We start from the raw sequence: 18,106 nt of genomic DNA on the forward strand, positions 1-18,106 counted from the left end.
AATAACTTTCAGACGTTTTTTGTTTTAATACAACATGGAGTTATTTGATATAATGTTATACACATAAATAGTCAAATTAAAGATTTAACACAAAAAATTATGAATATCAAGATTCATTCTGTCACACAACTGAATATAAGAAGTTGGATAAATAGAGTAAACCATTCAATCATCTAGCAATCATGGGTGAGGTCCTTAAAGTTATATAAAAAAAGTTGTAGATAGAAAAAGTCTCTGTGTGTGTTGGTCAATTCTACACCACAACTGGTTTGTGTTGGGTGGTGTGTGTGGGGCGGGGGCTGCTGGGGCTCGGTTGTTGTTGGCGTTTGGGTGTTTTCAGAGCACCAGGGGGGATGAGGATGTCGGCGGGCAGGGATGAGGGCTTCACAGGCGAGGGGCTGAACTGGCGCTGCAGGCTGGTTAGTTTTTGGTTGAGCTTCTCGCCCCTGGGAGTAAAGTTTACGGAGGCATATTCTGTATGCTGCTCATCTGAGGGGCGCGGAAACTTCCTCCCTCCGCTGGCGGCTGGGTGGGGCCTCAGCTGCAGGTCTGCATAGAGAATTCCGTCAGAGTCCTGTCTCTGCCTCTGGCCCTCGTCAGGAACATCGTCATATATATGGACGTCTGGGACCTGGGTGGTGGGGTGTGTGGGGGGGGGGGAAGGGGGGGGGGGGGCAACCACAAAGAAAAGTAAGACAAACTGAGATGGAGAGAAAGTGCCATCAGAATATGGTCATGACAAGTTATAATCATATGTCCATTATGGTCAAATAGAAACTGTTAATATGCATCATTCAGGGAACTATAGAGAGAATCTGACCTGTTCCTGAGGCTCCACTGGATCACCTGACACACACACATACACATGTACACACACACATGTACACACACACATCCACACATGTACATCCACACACAAACAACAGAGAGAGAGAGAGAGAGAGAGAGAGAGAGAGAGAGAGAGAGAGAGAGAGAGAGAGAGAGAGAGAGAGAGAGAGAGAGAGAGAGAGAATTTTAGTTCCTTAATAAAATGAGCTACTTCCTTTCTATTCATCTCATGTAGCCTTATGACAGAGGTGGGCAGGTGGCTGCAAAAAATAAGCAACCTACTGCAGGAAGATCAATTCTAAATCTGATAAGTTATGTCATGTGGGTGTCTCACCTTTTCTCTTCTTGTTTAATTTCCGAGGATTTGCACCCCATCTGGGGAAAAAACAACACACACACTGTATTTAACTGTTATGAATCTGGAATAGCTGACTGACTCATATTTATTTGGGCATGGTTCCATGTAGTGATGGGCATTCCGGCTCTTTTTCGTGAGCCGGCTCGTTTGACTCAGCTCACTGAAAAGAGCCGGCTCTTTTGGCTCCCAAACGGCTCTTTAAAAAAAAAAGTTTTAACTATGACTTTGACTATGATAGGTGTGAAAACAATTCGAATTAAATTATTAAATGAAATCATACTCTACCTTAACCACAACGTCTTTAAAAATGCATTGATTTGTTATGGCTCTCCTCCGAGTTTCGACTACTCGTCTGACTGAGTGTGTGTGAGTTGGCTCGGCCCTTCGTCATGCAGTATAATTGGTGGACATCGCGTGTATGATTGACAGGAACAGAATGTGAGGCTGATCGTGTGCTCCTTTAGGCCTACAAGTATTTTGTTGTTGTTCTTTGAATTAGTCAATTATTTTAAATACAATTAAAATTCATTATTTCATTATTACATACTCATTTAATTTATATAGGCTATATTAATCTATAAAAAATAGAGTCGGCTCTTCAGATATGCAAGCCAGCTCCCGACGTTCACCTACAAGAGCCGTCTCCTTCGCGAACAACCCATCACTATGGCACCATTCATTATCTATTCCATTCTATTCCATGGTCGCCCAAACCAGGTCATCAACCACCCTTTACATTTGAAACATTCTCTAAAACAGCTAGCCAACACAATGACAGTCTTTATTGAACAGATGGATCAATAACAGATGCCGAAATTAGGTCAAAGATCAAATTCCTTAAGCTGGCAAATGTACTACTTGGCTCCAACTATAGTTTACACTTACTGACAATGGTGAAGCTAGGTATGTATAGCCCAACAGCATTTTAGTGGAAACATTTCCGTTAGACTACAACCACTTACCACCTCAACACTTCACAGGACAAATACGCTTTACCAGCGATTAGGCCTAATAATAAAAACGTAGCCTATTTAAGGTGAATGTGAAGTTTAATTTTACCTATGCCTACCTGTCGAGTGTTTTGTTCAACCCGTTGCCCATGGTCGTTCATCACCAGTAAATCCCCCGAGCGACTTTCGTTGAATTAGGTTTTGTTTCCGTGTTCAATGCAAATACCTGTTCAGTGAAGGAGGAGCGAACTGCAGGTGTAACGGACTCGGTGTGGGAATAGTGTGGGGGAACGACCTTGTTAAAGTGGTCTGGACTTTGCGCCTGAATGCAACACAAACACACACACGCGGCTACCTACACTGTTTTTTTCTGTCGTTAATCACTGTTGTCAACGATTAACTAAAGATGTTTATCAGCAAATTAATTATTTGACGCAGTACGGTGTTCAAATGACTGAATCAAAATTCCCGATGTCATTTTGGCTGTCAGATTTGATTGAAGCACAGACCTAAGTCATTGGGAGGTAAACGCTCATTTAGATTGTAATGTAAAATAGATCACATAGAATTTTGCAAATAGATAGGCTGCTACAAAAGTGGACATACTTATGAGTCCTGACATATTAAACGTAGACGCAGTTTGTATACCAGATTACTTTTTATTATCACAACTGTAGTCAAGCACGAGAGCTACGGACATAATCTGTGGGAGGTGATGTTTAACCGATGGACTGTATATCCATTAACCACAGACGCTGTTTATTAGAGCGGTGTGTGCATGAACTGTGCATGTCAGGACAGCAACACCGTAGCTCAACCATTCCTCTCTCCCAGACCTCCAGAAGTGGTTAGGAGCTTCCGGAAGCTACGGGTGAGGTGACACGCCCACTCCCAGTAAGTTCCTTTCCAGATCATCTTGGATATTACAGATGGTTTCAAACCTCTGGTTGGTAGGACAGTCCAGCTGCTGGAGCCTCATTTTCAGAGGCTGCTTCCCTTCTAGGACTTCTTGGGGGCCTTGTCGGTGTGTATGGTGCATAGGTGTGTGACGGGGAGCTCGGGGGTGGTTCTGGGGCTGGACATTGTCAGGATGCCGTCGTGTGACACGTGGACCTGGAGCAGGAGGGGGTCCACGCCTGCAGGCAGGATGTAGGTGCGCGTGAAGGACCGACTGACGAAACCGTGGGCATCCTGCTTCTGGGAATGATTTCCTGTCACCTGCAGAAGACGGAGAGAGAGGTCACGGTCGGAGGTGAAAGGACAGATTCCGTTCTGTTTGCGTTCTTGCGACCTGCCCATTCTTCTTCTTGTTTGTCTTTCTACCGTTAATTTGTCCTTGGTCTCTTTCTTTTCAGTATGCCGTTGTAACAGACGTGGTCTTGCTCTGTCAGAGGTATACGGGCCGATGTTCGCCCCTCACTGGGGTCGAACACGCCACCTCTGACTTCCCAAGCACGACCACTAACAGCTACGCCAACGAAAAGCTAGCTATTCGTTGACGCGGGTGGCCTGTTTACATACTTGAGGAGTGAGTTTAAACCGATACACACCGGCTACACCGGTCTCCTCTTACCCTCTCTTGCCCTCTCTCGCTTAAACATCCATTCTTCCTATCATCCTTTTTGTCCGTTTGAATCTATTGACTCCTTCTCTTTTCCACTCCTCGGTTCTCTCTCACCACCAGCCTCGCTGCACTCAGCCCTTCTCCTTCTCGCTCACCTCCAGCAGGTTGTCAACAGTGCGCACTGTAAGCTCGTCGGGGGTAAACTGGCAGACGTCCAATTGAACGCGCCACATTCCTGACTCCTCCTCTATCTGTGAGAAGCCCCGCTCCAGCTGCTTGGTGATTCGTGGACGCACGTAGTATCCATGGTAGAGGGTGGGGGTCAACAGGTCCTGTGGCGTTAAGGCTACGGAGCAGAGAAGTGGGACGGAAATCAAAATCAACAGAAATGAATGTATACAGGGGCGGTTCTGGGAGGGGGGCAGGGGGGGCCAGTGCCCCTATGACAACAAGCTTGGACCCCCTTTGTGCCCCCGAGTCTGAATAATTATAAACATGCTCTTTTGCCTGTGAATGCCTGCAATGCAGTGAAGAAAACTATATGACAACAATAATGTTTAATTTATCTGCCCCCTCTAACAGTACATCTGGCCCCAGCTTGGCCCTCCTAGTTGAAATGGTCTAGAACCTCTCCTGATATATAGGCCTAATAAAAAAACAGATCCATACCCAAATAAAGTGCCAGTCTGGCCTTTGAAAAGGAATGGCATAAATTAGGTAATTTGAGTTTGAATGTAAATTAAGAGTGCAAAAAGAGGAAGTTAGCATTCCATAGGTGTTTACCCAGTGCGGAAGGGAATACGAGACTGCCAGTCTCCAATATCAGTGTAATCCAAAATATTTACATGTTATCTTTTGAGCAGAACATTATGACCTCACCCCTGCCCCAATGATCTCTGTGTGCTGTCAGTGTGTTTGTATGCTATACTTAGTTTCCTGTCTCACTGTTGCATCAATACGGTGTATATTTACGTCCCTAGTCTCCATGGCTTTAGTGCTATGACGTCCCAATACATGGGTGTCTCTCCCTCTCTCCTTAACTCTATCCCTTTGTGTTTGAATGTAAACAGGCTCAGTGGTTTGGCTTGTTTGGCTCTGGGGAACTAAAAATGGTTTGATTTGTGTGTGTGTGTGTGTTGGAGGTTACGAGGTTAGGCCATATCTATCGTACTAGGAGAATGTTCCAGGCTTGCATATCTGACATAACTTATTAAGGGGAACCCCATTTAGAAGGAGCCTCTATTTTTACACACAGATTTGCCCAGGTCAGTGTAACTGCAGCTCTCCTTCATAAATACACACACACATACAAACACATACACACACACACACACAGAATAACCAAATTCTGAGAACAGAGGACCAGCTGATGATGACATCGACAACGAAACAATTGCGACACAAAACCTCACACTCTCCACCTTATCACATCCTCAGCGGTATTACTTCACCAACTCAAACACACACACACACACACACACGAGAAACACACAAGTCACTGAAACTCAAGCAAAGACACACACACAAACATCAGGTTCCTACCCTCTCCGAATGTTTGGTCGTAGATACGGCTTGGTGAGTTCAGCTCATACTGGGTACTCATAGGATACGCATGTGGGACCGTTCGGTCTGCCATTCTGCAACACAATGAGAGGGAGGGAGAAAGAAACAGAGAGAGAGAGAGAGAGAGAGAGAGAGAGAGAGAGAGAGAGAGAGAGAGAGAGAGAGAGAGAGAGAGAGAGAGAGAGAGAGGAAAAGGGCAGACAGGGAAAAGAAGGTCCAGAGACAGAGTCAACACAATATAAGTGCCACAGGATTTGAAGTTTGAACAGCAAGTGAGAAAGAGGGAGAGAGGGGGGGGGGGGGAGGGAGAGAGAGAAAGGGAGAGAGAGAGAGAGAGAGAGATGAAGGGGCACAGGTCTGAAGGAATGTCTGGCTCAACAGGGATGGTGATAAAGGCACTGTAAATAGAGAGGGCACACTTTGAAACTCTCACACTCTCTATCACAATTTTAGAACAGACTCAGTTAAGTGGACTCTAGTCGAGCGCACATTCAAATCTCTGTACTGCATGTCTGTACTACTGGATAATGTGATTGATTTGAATGGCTGGTTTAGTCTGGTACATGTTACTACTACAGTTACTGGTAGATATCAGTTTAGCTTGAAATATTGTATTTATCAATACAGAAAATGAGGGGTATGGTCTTGCTTGGTACATCTCTTTGCCCCCAAAAACACCTTCAGCCCAACTTGTGTCTGTTTGAAGATCATTGGTAGAGAATTACATAAATATCCTTAATTCCCTTTTGACAGATAGTACCCTAAGGATTAACAGGTGATGGCTTGGGTTGTTAATAGCAGTCATATGCGCAGTAGTGATGCAGTTAGCAGCAACGTCAGAAGAAGAACTGTAGCAAGAGTTTAGATGTAAACAAAAAAACAAGGGGAGAGAAACCTGACACACACACACACACACACTTACAGTACACGCACTTAGTTGCCAAAACTGCTAATCACCACAGGCATATCCCACCGGACATCCAGCCGCCCCCTGTACCCTGTCGTCTCCTGCCCATGTCCACAACCCTGGCTCTCTGTCTACTTTAGGACTAACTCTAATGCTCTGGCACTGAGGTTACATGCATACACACACACACACACACTCACAAACGTTACACACCCAGACAGGGGCATTTCCTGGGCAGTGACCACAGGGGCATCAGCACTATTCACTGCCAGGGCATCACCCCATCATGGAGAGAGAAAGAGAGAGAGAGGTAGTGGGTGTGGAGAGAGAGAGAGAGAGAGAGAGAGAGAGAGAGAGAGAGAGGAGGAAGAGAGAGATGAAGGGAGAAAAACAGTTGACATCATTGTTCCAGAAGGATCAGACTGCTGGCAGGACCAGAGCTAGGGTGGCAGACGGAGGGATGGAGGGAGGGGCGCGAGACAACAGGAGGGCAGAGGGCCCGAGGGAGAGGGGGGGGGGGGGGGGGTCGGAGAGGGGTATATATGAGCCTGCTGGGAGAGGCAACAGCTGCATCAACCAGCTCCACGGTCCAGCCAGCGGAACCAACCACCAAACTGTCTGCAACGGCAACCTATCCCACCATAGTACCCAGAGCTCTCTCTCGCGCGCTTTTTCCTCTTCTGTCCTTCATTCTATCTCTCTCTTTCGCTCTCTCTCACGGAGCTGAATCATGGATGTCCCTATCCAGTACCCCTGGTACCGCCGGGCCTTCTCCCACCGCATGCCTGACCTGTACTCCGGAGAAGCTCTCCCAGACCTGGCCCTCGGCTGGCCCTTCACCTGGCCCTTACCCTGGATGAGGACTTCCTTTCCACGATGGCTCAACTGGGCCGATGGTGGACACGCCGAGGTAAGACAGGAAGTGAGGTCACCTGACCCTTCCTGCTACTGTTAACTTCTTTGGATGGAAGGGAATGAACAGAGCCGTGAACGAGCTGTACCGTTCTGTGTGTGTGTGTGTGTGTGTGTGTGTGAAAGTGAGGGAGAACAGGAGAGAGAGAAAGGGACAGAGAAACTGACACAATACGACACAGAGAAACCATTGTTTGTGTGTTTTGGGGTGGGGTGGTGGGGGGATTGTATTCCCGTGTCTGTCGTTGCCTTGTCAAACGCTGGTTTTGGACATTCAGCCCACAGCATTCCCCAGGCAAATACATAACCCTCTTGCTGTTTGTGTGCGTGTGTGTTTGTGTGCGTTTGTGTGTGTGTAGATGCGCGCCGAGAAGGATCGATACATGATCAATCTGGACGTGAAGCATTTCTCTCCTGAGGAGATTAATGTCAACATCAATGGAGACTTCATCAGAATACATGCCAGGCACGAGGAACGACAGGTCAGGACACACACAGAGACACACACACGTTCACAAAAGGGCATGTGGGAGAGATGAATTTCAGTTTAGAATATTGTGGACTACAAACAGGGACTCTTACTCTTACACCCCCCCCCCTCCCCTCCCCTTTCACGTTTCCTCTCTGTGTCCCAGCAGGATGACCACGGCTTTGTGACGCGGGAGTTTGTGAGGAAGTACAAGCTTCCCGGGGGCGTGGGTAGCGGTGATGTCACCTCGTCTCTGTCATGTGACGGCGTGCTGACAATCTACGCCCCCCGGGGCTTCGCTGGCCAGGAGCGAACCATTCCCATCACCTACGAGGATGGGGCTGCACCACAGAAGAAGTAGAGCCCATGCCCGCCTCTGACCCAGTCTGACCTCTGACCCCCCCCTGCTGCTTCCTGTCTGTCTCTGACTTCAATCCGTGTTTGTTTACAACAGAATCGGTGACAGCCATATGACTGAGGGCAGCTTTAGTTCATAAGAGTTTCACCTATTCTGTTCCTTCAGATCTCCAAAAGCTTTTATTGGGACGCAAACATTTCCTAATGATTGATAGACAAAACAATGGTCCACCCAATATAGCAAGAACACATTTGAATTTGATTGTTTCCACTTGATGGGGATGCATCAAACCAATCTCACATCAATCTAACTTTCAAAATCATATGTCTATCAATCAAACTAAGATTCTGAATGTCTGCCAGTCTACAGCCATAAAATGTGTTTTATGTCCATTCTAGTGGCTTGACATTGCATGCTCTGGTCTGGTAAGTGGTCTAGTGTTTGACTATAACTGGATATGGCCTGTGGGCTTTTGCAACCTTTGTTCTAATTCTAATCTACTTACGAATCTAACCCCTGACACAAAGAAGAACACATTTTCCTCAGAGCTGAACCCATCACCAATGCTGCCCTATACTGACGGGGTTTAGGAAAAACTGTGTCGCAAGTTATCACAAACCCAAGAGATTGTAACACCTCTGAAATCCCAGTACCACAGAACAACTTAGAACACTTACCATACTGATAGGCCCCCCAAAAAATGCTCATGTGACTGTGTGCGGTTGTTATTCAAGTAGATCGATATGTGCACCTGTTGGCATGTATTGTGGGTATGCATGTGAATGTCAGGTGGGAGTCAGGTGGCTGAGCGGTGAGGGAATCGGGCTAGTAATCCGAAGGTTGCCAGTTCGTTTCCCGGTTGCCAACTGACGTTGTGTCCTTGGGCAAGGCACTTCACCCTACTTGCCTCGGGGGAATGTCCCTGTACTTACTGTAAGTCGCTCTGGATAAGAGCGTCTGCTAAATGACTAAATGTAAATGTAATGTACATGAATGTGTCTGCTGCTTGCCTGAAAATCTGCATTCCTGAGTGAGTGTGTTCACTTAATCGACCAGGGACCACATCATGTTCTTCACTCCAGAAGAGGAGGGAGAAAGGGGGAGGGGATCAAAGGTGGGAGAGCTTGGGGGGGGGGGGGGGGGGTAGCGGAGAATAGGGCTGAGAAGGAGAGAGCGAGAGCTGGGGGGGGGGGGGAGGGAGGTTGGCAAAGCAAACAGACGCAGGTTTGTTGGGGAATGGGTGAAAGACTGGGCTCCTGAAGGCTGTAACGGGGGGCTCAGAGCTGCTGAAAGCCTGGAAGCGTGTGAGAACGCGTGTGTGGATGTGGGTAGGCAAACGTGCATGGGTGTTTGTGCGCATGTGGGCCGGGGCTCCTGTCAGGAACTGCGTTTGCTGATTAAGGCTTCATCATTCCTTTGTATCCAAGACAACCCTCTGCTGTATTAACCCATCATTTCACATGTTAACTGAGTAGTCAATAGAATAGACTAAGAATAAATGATGAACCACAAACGCTCCGAGTCTGTGTCCTTTGTGTCATTTAGGCCGTAAGTGCTCGGAGAAAGCCCTATTACAATCACGGCACTTCCAATACAAATAAACCCACATTTAGCTTTTTTTGTCGTTGGAAAGAGTTCGATCAACTAATGGAGCTGAAGCATTAGAGTACAGTGGGAAACTTCAAACAGACTAAACATTTTAGAGGGGTCCTTTATTGTTTCTATTGACTTTACATTGTTTATATTGGTGTATATATAGTTGCAGTTTTTTTTTTTACACAGGTGAGCGTTATGTTAGACAGAGGTAGGACTGCATTGTAAAAATATAAATGACAGATGCAGACCGAGACAAAGATTGTGTCCTTCCTGGTGAGGTGATGGTGGTGGGTTACTGAGGAGTTGAAATGGGGGGTTCGGTCTCCCCTGCCTGTACCTGTAACTCGGGAGTTCTAGGTGTGTGTGACGTGTGTGTGCGTCCACGCAGAGAGGCCGAGGACGGGATGTAGTCTCGGCGGTAGCAGGAGTTGGGAGGGCTGCTGGGAGGGTCTAACTCGGGCTGGTGACCCGGGAAACTCCTCACCTCTCTCCGTTCACCTGGAAGAACAGGGCAGGTCATTTACCTTTGTGTGTGTGCATGAGAAATTGGTCCAGGTTTGTGGTACTTACAGGTAGATATTGGTCTCCTCTCTTTTCTTTGGAAGGCTGAAGAATAGCTGGTTTCAAAGTAGTGAGAGAACTGTGAAGGTGGGGTATGGACTGATTAGGGAACCTGTGTGGTGTTTACAACGGAAACTCATTGGCAAAGCCATGCTAGTCTAATTTTTTTACTCAACAAAAAAACATGTTTGTCATTTTCAAGGGCAAACCAGAAAAGCTACGGCTGGATTGGGTTTCACCTGCCCCGCAACCTCGTACCTGGGAAGGTAATGGACGTAATATCCTATTATATTTGGCGTCTTTACGTTGTTCGACCCAGTTTCCTATCAGAGTTTCTGGACCGTAGGCATCCTCGTTTGTGCCACAGCGCCATCCGTACTGACGGAACTTGTCCTCGGGGCGCGCGTCGCTCCAGACTTCGCCTTGGCCAGATGCGCGCAACCCGTAGTGGAACGGGGGCGAGCTGAGTGGAAACTCCATCCTGCAGTCTTGCAGCAGTGCAACTGATAGCCAACAAAGGACAGACATCTATCCACTATTCTACTAGGGCATTCGATTACCACTTTAGTATTTAGGTCACCATGGTATCAACTGCATTGACTAAGCGCTATGGCTTTGACAAAACAAAAAAAGGCTAGATAAATTAAAAACCGTCCAATTTTCAATTTCACATTTCCAAAACAAATAGTAATAGATATGTAAATTGATTTAGAGCTACATCAATTACAAGACCATTGTTTTCGTTGTCAAAAGTTTTGACAAGTTTGACGCTGCATTACTCACGTTCATCCAATGAATGAAACGCCTATTCCGATCGTTAAAAGGGGCTACATGAAAAATAATTAGGCTACTGGTTGCTGGACCGTCCAGAGGCACCTCACTCGACACACCAGTAGGGCTGTTGTGTTGTCAGAGCATAAACTCCCCCTGCGCGCTCTTTTGTTGACGCGCGCTTCCTTGGTGACGCACATGCAGGACATACCCACAACTTTAAAGACGAGTATCATACAGTTCATTGGCAAACAATGGTAACGGCAGACAAGGAATAAGTAACGGTAAAGGATGACCAAAGACTTGTAGCAGCGCTGGTTCTTTATTTTGACCCAATGAATGTAAACACTGACATTCGTATCGGTTACGCTGAACGTTTCTCTGTTGAAGAAAAGCTGCTATATGTGTAGGCAAGGTAATACTGAGAAGGCTCTGCCCTACTCTAAAGAGACAGCACGGATTGTTGGGTAACGTGTGGAAGCTTCCAGAGACTTGGTTGAGCCGTCATCCATGACTGTAGAGTCTTAGGCTGAGCATCAGTTACAGTAGAAGTCCCATTTCTGCAGGAGAGGAGAGTAGAGGCAAGAAAAATAAGTGTGTGTGTGTTTTAGGGGGAAGTCATTGTGTGTGTGTGTTACATGTGTGTCCACTTACATCAGTCTTGACCTCAGTGGTGGCGGGCATGAGTGCGTGTGTCTCCTCCACCACGCTGCTGGGGAAATGGCCCAGACGAGCCTCCTGCTCTCCATAGTAGGAACCCTGTACCTGTTGGCACAAACACACTTCATGTGAAGGCTAAGCCTAGACAACCCTTAGGGGGGAATGACATGGTTACACATCCTAACTGCACCCACACAAAAGAATATAAACGAAACCATTGCATTTATACTCCACCCATAACACACAGAAACACACACACACACGTGCTAACACTCACACTGCCAGCCCAGAAGAGGTTCCCTCTGTCTTTCAGCATGGCGTAGACGTAGATCAGCTGTCCTTGTCTGATAGGGATGAACCTGCAGTCTCCAGGATAGTAGTCCTCCAGGGCACGGGCTATTAGGATGGGGTCTACAGAGACAGAACTGGGTCAAACACGGTCTGTAAAACTTGCAAACACTGAGTATTTGCTTGAGTCTGGAGCGCCAAATTGACAGGAGTTTGCATGTTTCATGGCAGTTTCGTTCATTTTATGGCACCAGACAAGCGCAATCAAGCACAGGGGGTGCATTTGAACAGATTTCAAATACTATTTGATCCCGCCTTAAAAGTGAAGCGCCTTCTTCATCACAGCATTACATATTTTGTCATGACCGATCAACTGCCACTACGGTTACGGTGAAAACTTACAGTTTGGCATCTACTAGCCTATAAATTGGTCAGCCCAGAGGGCGTTTTGAGAACTTCCAACGTGTGACGCAGCAGTACTTTGAGGCTGGCAGGTTAATGTAGAGGCTGTTAAGTTGCATTCGTAGTTGGTTTACTCACGGCTGCATTCGGCGTCGGCGCAGAGCTTCTTGTCGGACAGTTTGGGCATCTGCCTCCCTGCCTGTGAGAGAGGCAGCAGGAGGCAGGCTAGCAGGACGAAGTGGAGAGTGCACGGCATGGCTGGGTCTGAGGCTGGTGGCGGAGCAGCCTGTGGTTCTGCCTCTGGGAAGGAGAACAGACTGGGGGAGGGGGGGGGGGGACTTCTCACTCACTCGCTCCCTCACACACACACACACACACACAGTTCTGTTCAGTCCTTAGTACAGCAGGTAAACAGGATGAGGAGTAGAGCGGGGGCCTGACAAGACAGACCTCTGGTTGTTCGATCCCCCTCACCCTTCCACCCTCAGGCCTCCAACCCCCAACCACCATTTCACCCTGAGTAACCCCCCCACACACACACACACACACACACACACTCTCTCACTCCTCTCCCCATAGCAACACACTTAACTAACTGTCTGAAGACTGGAGAAGGTCCCACATCACAGTGGCTCATAATGCTGGAATTCTCCTTAGACACAAACATTTACCTGAATTGGACCGACAGAACTTTAAATCTTCAGCATGCCACCTTATGCCAGCCCCCTCGCACAAACTAGGACAGCTCCTCTAATTCATTCCTCAAATTTGTGAGAGCTGAGGTGTGCATGTGTCAGTGTTGTGCGAGTTTGAGACCGAGGGGAGAATCTGTCACAGCTAGTTCGCCTTGTCCACCACTAGAGGTCAGTGCTGACAGTCTGACCCTGATCTCAGTGGCGCAACAGAGTCTACAACAACTAATGAGGTGCTGACACAACAGTTACCTGTCCCTCAACCAGAGGGCTGAGCCACTTGCTGCATTTACATACGTTTCCACACCCAGAGCTGGCTTCAGCTCCACGGAAACTGTCCCAGCACACACGTACCTAAGCAACCAAACAGGAAAAGCCACAAAGAGTTGGCAGGGGATTGCCAGGAAGAGAGACCTAGCTATGGACAGATCAAACCTGGGCTGGGCTAACTCACAGGACTGACCCCTAGGTGGACTGAGCCATGATCCCAGGTGAGTGGTGAGTGTGTGTATGTTTTTGTGAGAAGAAATGATACGATATCTTCAGAGTGTCTATGGAAGAGAATTGCTGTTTACAGAAGAATGATACTGAAAGGAAATAGCACCATGAGGTAGGATAAGGGTCGGGTTTAAGGCATGTTGTGTTGTGAGTGTGTCTAAATTAGGTTTCAGCGCTGTTAGAAGTATTGGTGGTGGTGTTGTATAGTCTGGCTGGGGGAATTAATGGGGAGAATTAAAAGGACAGAACATCATTGTGTTAGATAGAGGCTCAATGTCAATGAGTGGCTTTCCCATTTAACAGCCAAACATTGACTTAGTGGAGGCTTATGCAAACCCCAGCCAGTACCAGGGGAGAGGGGGAGAGGGAGAGGAACACGCTGAGAGAGAGAGAGAGAGAGAGAGAGAGAGAGAGAGAGAGAGAGAGAGAGAGAGAAACCGTGATAAAAACTACAAAATGATTGTGATGATGTTGGATAAGTTAGGAAGATGGCCGATACATATACGTAGGGATGGCGTTGCCGGGACTGGTGGAAGGGATGGAAGCAGGGGTGGCAGTCACAATCAAGGTGAAATAATAGACGAAATAGCAGAGGAGCTTTAGGGTGGTATATCTGTGGAATGTGGGTGGTGGACCCATGATAATAGTGGAGCAAGAGAGCCACAAAAGCTGCTCGCAAACAAAAGAACTGGTTTAAGGTCATGGAAGATTACATTACAACATTACAGAACATGCACACCCATGAACACTGTCTCCCAAATACACACAAACACACACACACACACAAGATAAGAATTGTGTTTGTCTTTTGGTATGCAAACTTCAGTTCATCATTGGTACCTTGTCCGACAGGACCTGACCAGACCAGAGTAACAGAGACCAGAAAGACCACACCAGGGCCTCCCCATAACAGAGAAGAGAGAAGACCAAACTAACCAGACCCAGAGAGGCAGCCCAGCCTATCTAAACACAAGGAGGAGAACAGTCAAGACCAGCCGAGCCCAGACACCACATTCTCTCTCCAACACGGACCTTCACCCAACAACCGACAAAGACTGCGTTCCATCGTGGTGCTTCCACAGGCTCCTCTAGGCGTGTGTTGGTGTGTGTGTCCATGCAGACAAGGAGATAAGAACCTCACCCAGCTGAAATGATGATCCGCGACCTCTGACCCCATCCTTGGCTGAGTGACCCCTCCCCCCGGAGCCATGTTCTCTCACCGGAATGACAGCCTTCCCTCCCCGAGTCTGGAAGACTCTTTCTTCCCTCTCTCTTCCTCCTCGTCTTCCCTCTCTCTCTCCCTGGCCCTCCCCTCCTCCTCTGCTCACTCCCGGGTGGGGGAGGGCGGGGAGGGCATGGAGACGGACTTGATCCTGGCGGCGGAGTTGGGTCAGGCTCTGTTGGAGAGGAACGAAGAACTGGCAGCCGCTCTCGAGCAGAGAGAGAGAGAAGTCGAGGTGAGAGACTGTAAGAGAAGGACAGCAAAACAAACATAGAGAGTAAGAAAGGAGGGAAAGTCCATGGATTTACTGTGATGCTGTGTATGTGTTTTTGTTTGTGTGTGTCAGGTTCTGCAACAGGAGAAGCATGTGCTCCAGAGAAGGTTGGACATGAGCGAGATGACGCTAGGCCAGAGAGAAGCGGAGCTCACCTCTGACATCACAAGCTTGCGTGAGGAGCTGGAGCGACATCACAGCCGGGGGCGGGACCGGAGGCGGGATGAGAGCGAGCAGCTCACTCAGCTAGCCAATCACAACCATCGACTGGTCGAACAGCTGGCTGAGGTAAACACTCACCTGCAGTTCAGGGATCTCTCTGGGAGGGGGAGACAAAGAAAGTGTGGAGAGAGAGAGAGAGAGAGAGAGAGAGAGAGAGAGAGAGAGAGAGAGAGAGAGAGAGAGAGAGAGAGCGAGAGCGAGAGCGAGAGCGAGAGCGAGAGCGAGAGAGAGAGAGAGAGAGTGGGTGTGTGTTTGTGAAGCAGTGTCACGGAAGCAGAAATGCAAACCGACAGGTTTTATATAGCCTTTGATGAAAACATCTCTCCCTCCCATCTTGGTGTCATCTCCCTCTCGCTTGCCTCTCACCGCTCTCTCTCCCTCTCTCCTCCCTTCCTCCAGGCTGTCTCGGTCGAGCACAGTCTGAGGTGTGAGCTAAGGTCTCTCAAGGATGAGATGGATGACTCGTCCTTCAGCCGGGACATCAGCTTCACACAGCTGGGGAGCACCCAGGCAGAGGTACACACACGCAGAACTCCCCCTTCCAGCCGTCAGCCATGCAGTGCTCTGGACGACAGTCAAACGTGTCATGTGCGTGACCATCTACGTTTTTCCCCCCTGCCTCGTCCTCGTCTCCTCCTGCTCCCTCCTTCTCTCTCCGACCACTCTTCTTGCTTTTGCCCCCGTCTTCCGTTTCTCCACGTCCAGAACAGAGTTTTGCAGGAGCGTCTTTCTCTCATAGAGAAACAGCTGGCGTCGTCCCAAGACGACACCGATAGGCTGAGGGCGGAGAGGGAGGGGCTGAGAGAGAGACTGACAGAGATGCAGACCAGCCTGAGAGAAAGAGAAGCAGAGGTAAAGAAAACAAAAGAGACACAGGGTGAATAGAGATTGTAAGAGTGCGCTACACGGACTAACCTTTCTAACCCGCGTGTGTGTGTGTGCGTGTGCGTGTGTGTGTGTGTGTAGCTGGAGCAGGAGCAGGGGGTGGTGTTTGAGTTGCGGACGTTGAATCGTTCTCTACAACAAAGAGCCCTGAGCCTGGGAGAGGAGAGCAGTGTGGAGAACACACACACACATCCCCAGTCTCTGCATAGTGAGATACAGCAGTCACAGGTACACAGACACACACACAAACACACACACACACACACACACTCACACACTGTATAACAAAAGCTTCCAACGCATAGGTTTCAACTGAAACACCGCACAGTATCAACAAACTAACAAACTAACTACTCCCTTTCATCGTCTCTGACAAGTCAAGGTTGTGCAACACAATGGGACAGTGCTTTTAAAGGGACAGTATGTCATTTAGTAACTTATTTATTTAACTCTACGGTTGCTTGACAGTGTGTAGAAATGGTTCTGATGAGTCCTGTCCCCTCCTAGGCCAAAGAGGCTCACCTTGTCTACTCTGCAGTCCTGCAGGCTAGAGACGAGGAAATACACACTCTGAAAGAAGAGGTGGGTTCTGATTTCCACACACACACACACACACACACACACACACACACACACACACACACACACACAGTAGTTGCATGTACAGATCATTCATGCCTAAAGACACAAAAACATTCTCTGTGTCTGATTTTAGCTGAGCGCCAAACAGGCAGAGCTTGATTCTCTGAGGAAGGATCTTGAGCAATTTCCAGGAAAGCCCTCTTACAGGTAACGCACACATACACACGTTCGCTTTCCCTGATTATTTTTCTCTTCTCGCTTTGTCCTGCACATACAAATAACGTGCGTGCGAATGCTCAGTTCTCTAGAGAACGAGGTCATCACCGTGCGCCAGGAGAGAGATTCCCTCACCCAGCAGCTCCTCAACACCATCAAACACAAGGTGGCGCTGTCCCAGGAGGTCGACGCGTGGCAGGTGGGGGTCCACGGGTGTCCGTGCTCACGGAAAGGGATGCGTGTCGTCGCAATCGTGTGCAGATCTTGTTGGTTTCCGTTTTTCACGTTAACCCTTGTGCTGCCTTCGGGTCACATGACCCAAAGGTTCATAACGAACCATCGTTGTGTTTACCCAATTTTACCCAATACAAAAACAAATAAAAATAATTTTCTTTTAACCATCGCAATGTGGGGGGTCTAAGACAGCCCAACGGTTAAAAGAAAATGATTCACTTTGTTTTTGTATGCGGTAAAGTTGTCGCAATACGACGGTGGGTCACAATGACTGATGGGTCAGAATGACCCGAAGATAACACAAGGGTTAAAGCCGGACCTCGGCTTTATTTTTCCGTAAAGCCGTTTCTCAACGTGTCTTTGTCTCTTTCCGTCCCTCCTTCTCTCTCTCTCTCTCTCTCTCTCTCTCTCTCTCTCTCTCTCTCTCTCTCTTTCTCTCTCTCTCTCTCTCTCTCTCTCTCTCTCTCTCTCTCTCTCTCTCTCTCTCTCTCTCTCTCTCTCTGTCTCTCTCCCTCTCTCTCTCTTTCTTTCCCTCTCTCTCTCTCTCTCTCTCTCTCCCTCTCTCTCTCTTTCTTTCCCTCTCTCTCTCTCTCTCTCTCTCTCTCTCTCAGGAGGACATGCGCTTGGTGATCAGTCAGCAGGTGCACCTGCAGGAGGAGGAGAGACAGAAGGCGTTGGAGAAGAAGAAAGAGAGTGGGCTGCAGAGAGGCTCTCGCACCAGGTCCCTGCGAGTGCGAGGAGAAGGAGGAAAAGGCTTCTTCTCCTCTCTGTTCAGAGGGGACTCGTAGAAAAGAAAGAAAGAAGTCATTTTCATACCCTGCCAATGGGCCAGCAGATACCTTCTGTAGTTCAGCCATCAAGAAAGGTTTCAAAAGACAAACCATTTAGATGAACCTTTTGTATATAATGTTCACCTGTATTAACTATTATTTCGTAAATTATTATGGATCTGTGTATTGGAAATAAACATACTTTAGTAACACTCTGTGCCAATGCTTGTGTTTTTTTTGCTTCTTACAACTGCATGTGAGCTTCCTAAGTCAGATGGCTTACAGGAATACTAGAACTATACAATAAAGAGAAAAAACAGACCA

General features: G+C 47.9%; 6 protein-coding genes and 1 long non-coding RNA gene across 11 annotated transcripts; 2 read left to right on the forward strand and 5 right to left on the reverse strand.

Moving 5' to 3' along the window:
* Positions 1 to 26: 26 nt before the first annotated feature.
* zgc:193711 (uncharacterized protein LOC569781 homolog) lies at positions 27 to 2,705 on the reverse strand. Its single transcript, XM_062486181.1, has 4 exons — positions 2,256 to 2,705; positions 1,163 to 1,203; positions 821 to 846; positions 27 to 631 (listed from the first exon to the last, which is right to left on the reverse strand). The coding sequence occupies exons 1-4, from the start codon at positions 2,285 to 2,287 to the stop codon at positions 254 to 256; spliced, it is 477 nt and encodes a 158-aa protein (XP_062342165.1). The 5' UTR covers positions 2,288 to 2,705; the 3' UTR covers positions 27 to 253.
* Positions 2,706 to 2,775: 70 nt separating this feature from the next.
* Positions 2,776 to 5,570, reverse strand: hspb2 (heat shock protein, alpha-crystallin-related, b2). The gene is made up of 3 exons (XM_062486180.1): positions 5,243 to 5,570; positions 3,856 to 4,046; positions 2,776 to 3,354 (listed from the first exon to the last, which is right to left on the reverse strand). Exons 1-3 carry the CDS (start codon positions 5,334 to 5,336, stop codon positions 3,136 to 3,138), a joined length of 504 nt encoding a protein of 167 aa, XP_062342164.1. The 5' UTR covers positions 5,337 to 5,570; the 3' UTR covers positions 2,776 to 3,135.
* A 1,157-nt stretch (positions 5,571 to 6,727) lies between these two features.
* Positions 6,728 to 9,423, forward strand: cryabb (crystallin, alpha B, b). 2 transcript variants are annotated; one of them, XM_062486131.1, is made up of 3 exons: positions 6,728 to 7,080; positions 7,442 to 7,564; positions 7,718 to 9,423. In XM_062486131.1, the coding sequence occupies exons 1-3, from the start codon at positions 6,901 to 6,903 to the stop codon at positions 7,910 to 7,912; spliced, it is 498 nt and encodes a 165-aa protein (XP_062342115.1). In that variant the 5' UTR covers positions 6,728 to 6,900; the 3' UTR covers positions 7,913 to 9,423. The 2 variants fall into 2 exon arrangements, with proteins under 2 accessions (XP_062342115.1, XP_062342116.1); XM_062486132.1 differs by having other exon boundaries at positions 6,730 to 7,080; positions 7,721 to 9,423.
* A 181-nt stretch (positions 9,424 to 9,604) lies between these two features.
* cfap68 (cilia and flagella associated protein 68) lies at positions 9,605 to 11,029 on the reverse strand. Its single transcript, XM_062485159.1, has 4 exons — positions 10,850 to 11,029; positions 10,325 to 10,569; positions 10,076 to 10,145; positions 9,605 to 10,003 (listed from the first exon to the last, which is right to left on the reverse strand). Exons 2-4 carry the CDS (start codon positions 10,544 to 10,546, stop codon positions 9,798 to 9,800), a joined length of 498 nt encoding a protein of 165 aa, XP_062341143.1. The 5' UTR covers positions 10,547 to 10,569; positions 10,850 to 11,029; the 3' UTR covers positions 9,605 to 9,797.
* Positions 11,030 to 11,178: 149 nt separating this feature from the next.
* Positions 11,179 to 13,255, reverse strand: mia (MIA SH3 domain containing). 2 transcript variants are annotated; one of them, XM_062485161.1, is made up of 5 exons: positions 13,132 to 13,255; positions 12,326 to 12,487; positions 11,775 to 11,908; positions 11,492 to 11,602; positions 11,179 to 11,397 (listed from the first exon to the last, which is right to left on the reverse strand). In XM_062485161.1, the coding sequence occupies exons 2-5, from the start codon at positions 12,441 to 12,443 to the stop codon at positions 11,374 to 11,376; spliced, it is 387 nt and encodes a 128-aa protein (XP_062341145.1). In that variant the 5' UTR covers positions 12,444 to 12,487; positions 13,132 to 13,255; the 3' UTR covers positions 11,179 to 11,373. The 2 variants fall into 2 exon arrangements, with proteins under 2 accessions (XP_062341145.1, XP_062341144.1); XM_062485160.1 differs by lacking the exon at positions 13,132 to 13,255 and having other exon boundaries at positions 12,326 to 12,668.
* Positions 13,235 to 17,994, forward strand: bicdl2 (BICD family like cargo adaptor 2). 3 transcript variants are annotated; one of them, XM_062485157.1, is made up of 10 exons: positions 13,235 to 13,370; positions 14,204 to 14,834; positions 14,946 to 15,161; positions 15,495 to 15,611; positions 15,801 to 15,947; positions 16,062 to 16,208; positions 16,488 to 16,562; positions 16,696 to 16,769; positions 16,863 to 16,977; positions 17,624 to 17,994. In XM_062485157.1, exons 2-10 carry the CDS (start codon positions 14,586 to 14,588, stop codon positions 17,798 to 17,800), a joined length of 1,317 nt encoding a protein of 438 aa, XP_062341141.1. In that variant the 5' UTR covers positions 13,235 to 13,370; positions 14,204 to 14,585; the 3' UTR covers positions 17,801 to 17,994. The 3 variants fall into 3 exon arrangements, with proteins under 3 accessions (XP_062341141.1, XP_062341140.1, XP_062341142.1); XM_062485156.1 differs by having other exon boundaries at positions 14,230 to 14,834; XM_062485158.1 differs by lacking the exon at positions 16,062 to 16,208 and having other exon boundaries at positions 14,230 to 14,834.
* On the reverse strand, positions 14,918 to 15,601 carry LOC134039347 (uncharacterized). Its single transcript, XR_009932764.1, has 2 exons — positions 15,462 to 15,601; positions 14,918 to 15,188 (listed from the first exon to the last, which is right to left on the reverse strand). It is a non-coding gene; the product is annotated as an uncharacterized LOC134039347 (long non-coding RNA).
* Positions 17,995 to 18,106: the final 112 nt, after the last annotated feature.

This window comes from Osmerus eperlanus, chromosome 19 (assembly GCF_963692335.1).
Source record: "Osmerus eperlanus chromosome 19, fOsmEpe2.1, whole genome shotgun sequence".
Lineage (NCBI taxonomy): Eukaryota > Metazoa > Chordata > Actinopteri > Osmeriformes > Osmeridae > Osmerus > Osmerus eperlanus.

Coding starts and splice junctions, on each gene's coding strand:
- zgc:193711 (XM_062486181.1), bottom strand. CDS start 2,287: ATGGGCAACGGGTTGAACAAAACACTCGACAG. Junction 1,204..2,255: donor TTGAACAAAACACTCGACAG/GTAGGCATAGGT, acceptor TTTTTTCCCCAG/ATGGGGTGCAAATCCTCGGA. Junction 847..1,162: donor ATTAAACAAGAAGAGAAAAG/GTGAGACACCCA, acceptor TGTGTGTGTCAG/GTGATCCAGTGGAGCCTCAG.
- hspb2 (XM_062486180.1), bottom strand. CDS start 5,336: ATGGCAGACCGAACGGTCCCACATGCGTATCCTATGAGTACCCAGTAT. Junction 4,047..5,242: donor CGACCAAACATTCGGAGAGG/GTAGGAACCTGA, acceptor TCTGCTCCGTAG/CCTTAACGCCACAGGACCTG. Junction 3,355..3,855: donor CTGTTGACAACCTGCTGGAG/GTGAGCGAGAAG, acceptor CGTCTTCTGCAG/GTGACAGGAAATCATTCCCA.
- cryabb (XM_062486131.1), top strand. CDS start 6,901: ATGGATGTCCCTATCCAGTACCCCTGGTACCGCCGGGCCTTCTCCCAC. Junction 7,081..7,441: donor CCGATGGTGGACACGCCGAG/GTAAGACAGGAA, acceptor GTGTGTGTGTAG/ATGCGCGCCGAGAAGGATCG. Junction 7,565..7,717: donor CCAGGCACGAGGAACGACAG/GTCAGGACACAC, acceptor TCTGTGTCCCAG/CAGGATGACCACGGCTTTGT.
- cfap68 (XM_062485159.1), bottom strand. CDS start 10,546: ATGGAGTTTCCACTCAGCTCGCCCCCGTTCCACTACGGGTTGCGCGCA. Junction 10,146..10,324: donor TACGTCCATTACCTTCCCAG/GTACGAGGTTGC, acceptor CCACCTTCACAG/TTCTCTCACTACTTTGAAAC. Junction 10,004..10,075: donor GAGGAGACCAATATCTACCT/GTAAGTACCACA, acceptor CTGTTCTTCCAG/GTGAACGGAGAGAGGTGAGG.
- mia (XM_062485161.1), bottom strand. CDS start 12,443: ATGCCGTGCACTCTCCACTTCGTCCTGCTAGCCTGCCTCCTGCTGCCT. Junction 11,909..12,325: donor CGCCGACGCCGAATGCAGCC/GTGAGTAAACCA, acceptor CTGTCTCTGTAG/ACCCCATCCTAATAGCCCGT. Junction 11,603..11,774: donor ACCTCTTCTGGGCTGGCAGT/GTGAGTGTTAGC, acceptor TTGTGCCAACAG/GTACAGGGTTCCTACTATGG.
- bicdl2 (XM_062485157.1), top strand. CDS start 14,586: ATGTTCTCTCACCGGAATGACAGCCTTCCCTCCCCGAGTCTGGAAGAC. Junction 15,612..15,800: donor TGGGGAGCACCCAGGCAGAG/GTACACACACGC, acceptor CTCCACGTCCAG/AACAGAGTTTTGCAGGAGCG. Junction 16,563..16,695: donor TACACACTCTGAAAGAAGAG/GTGGGTTCTGAT, acceptor GTCTGATTTTAG/CTGAGCGCCAAACAGGCAGA.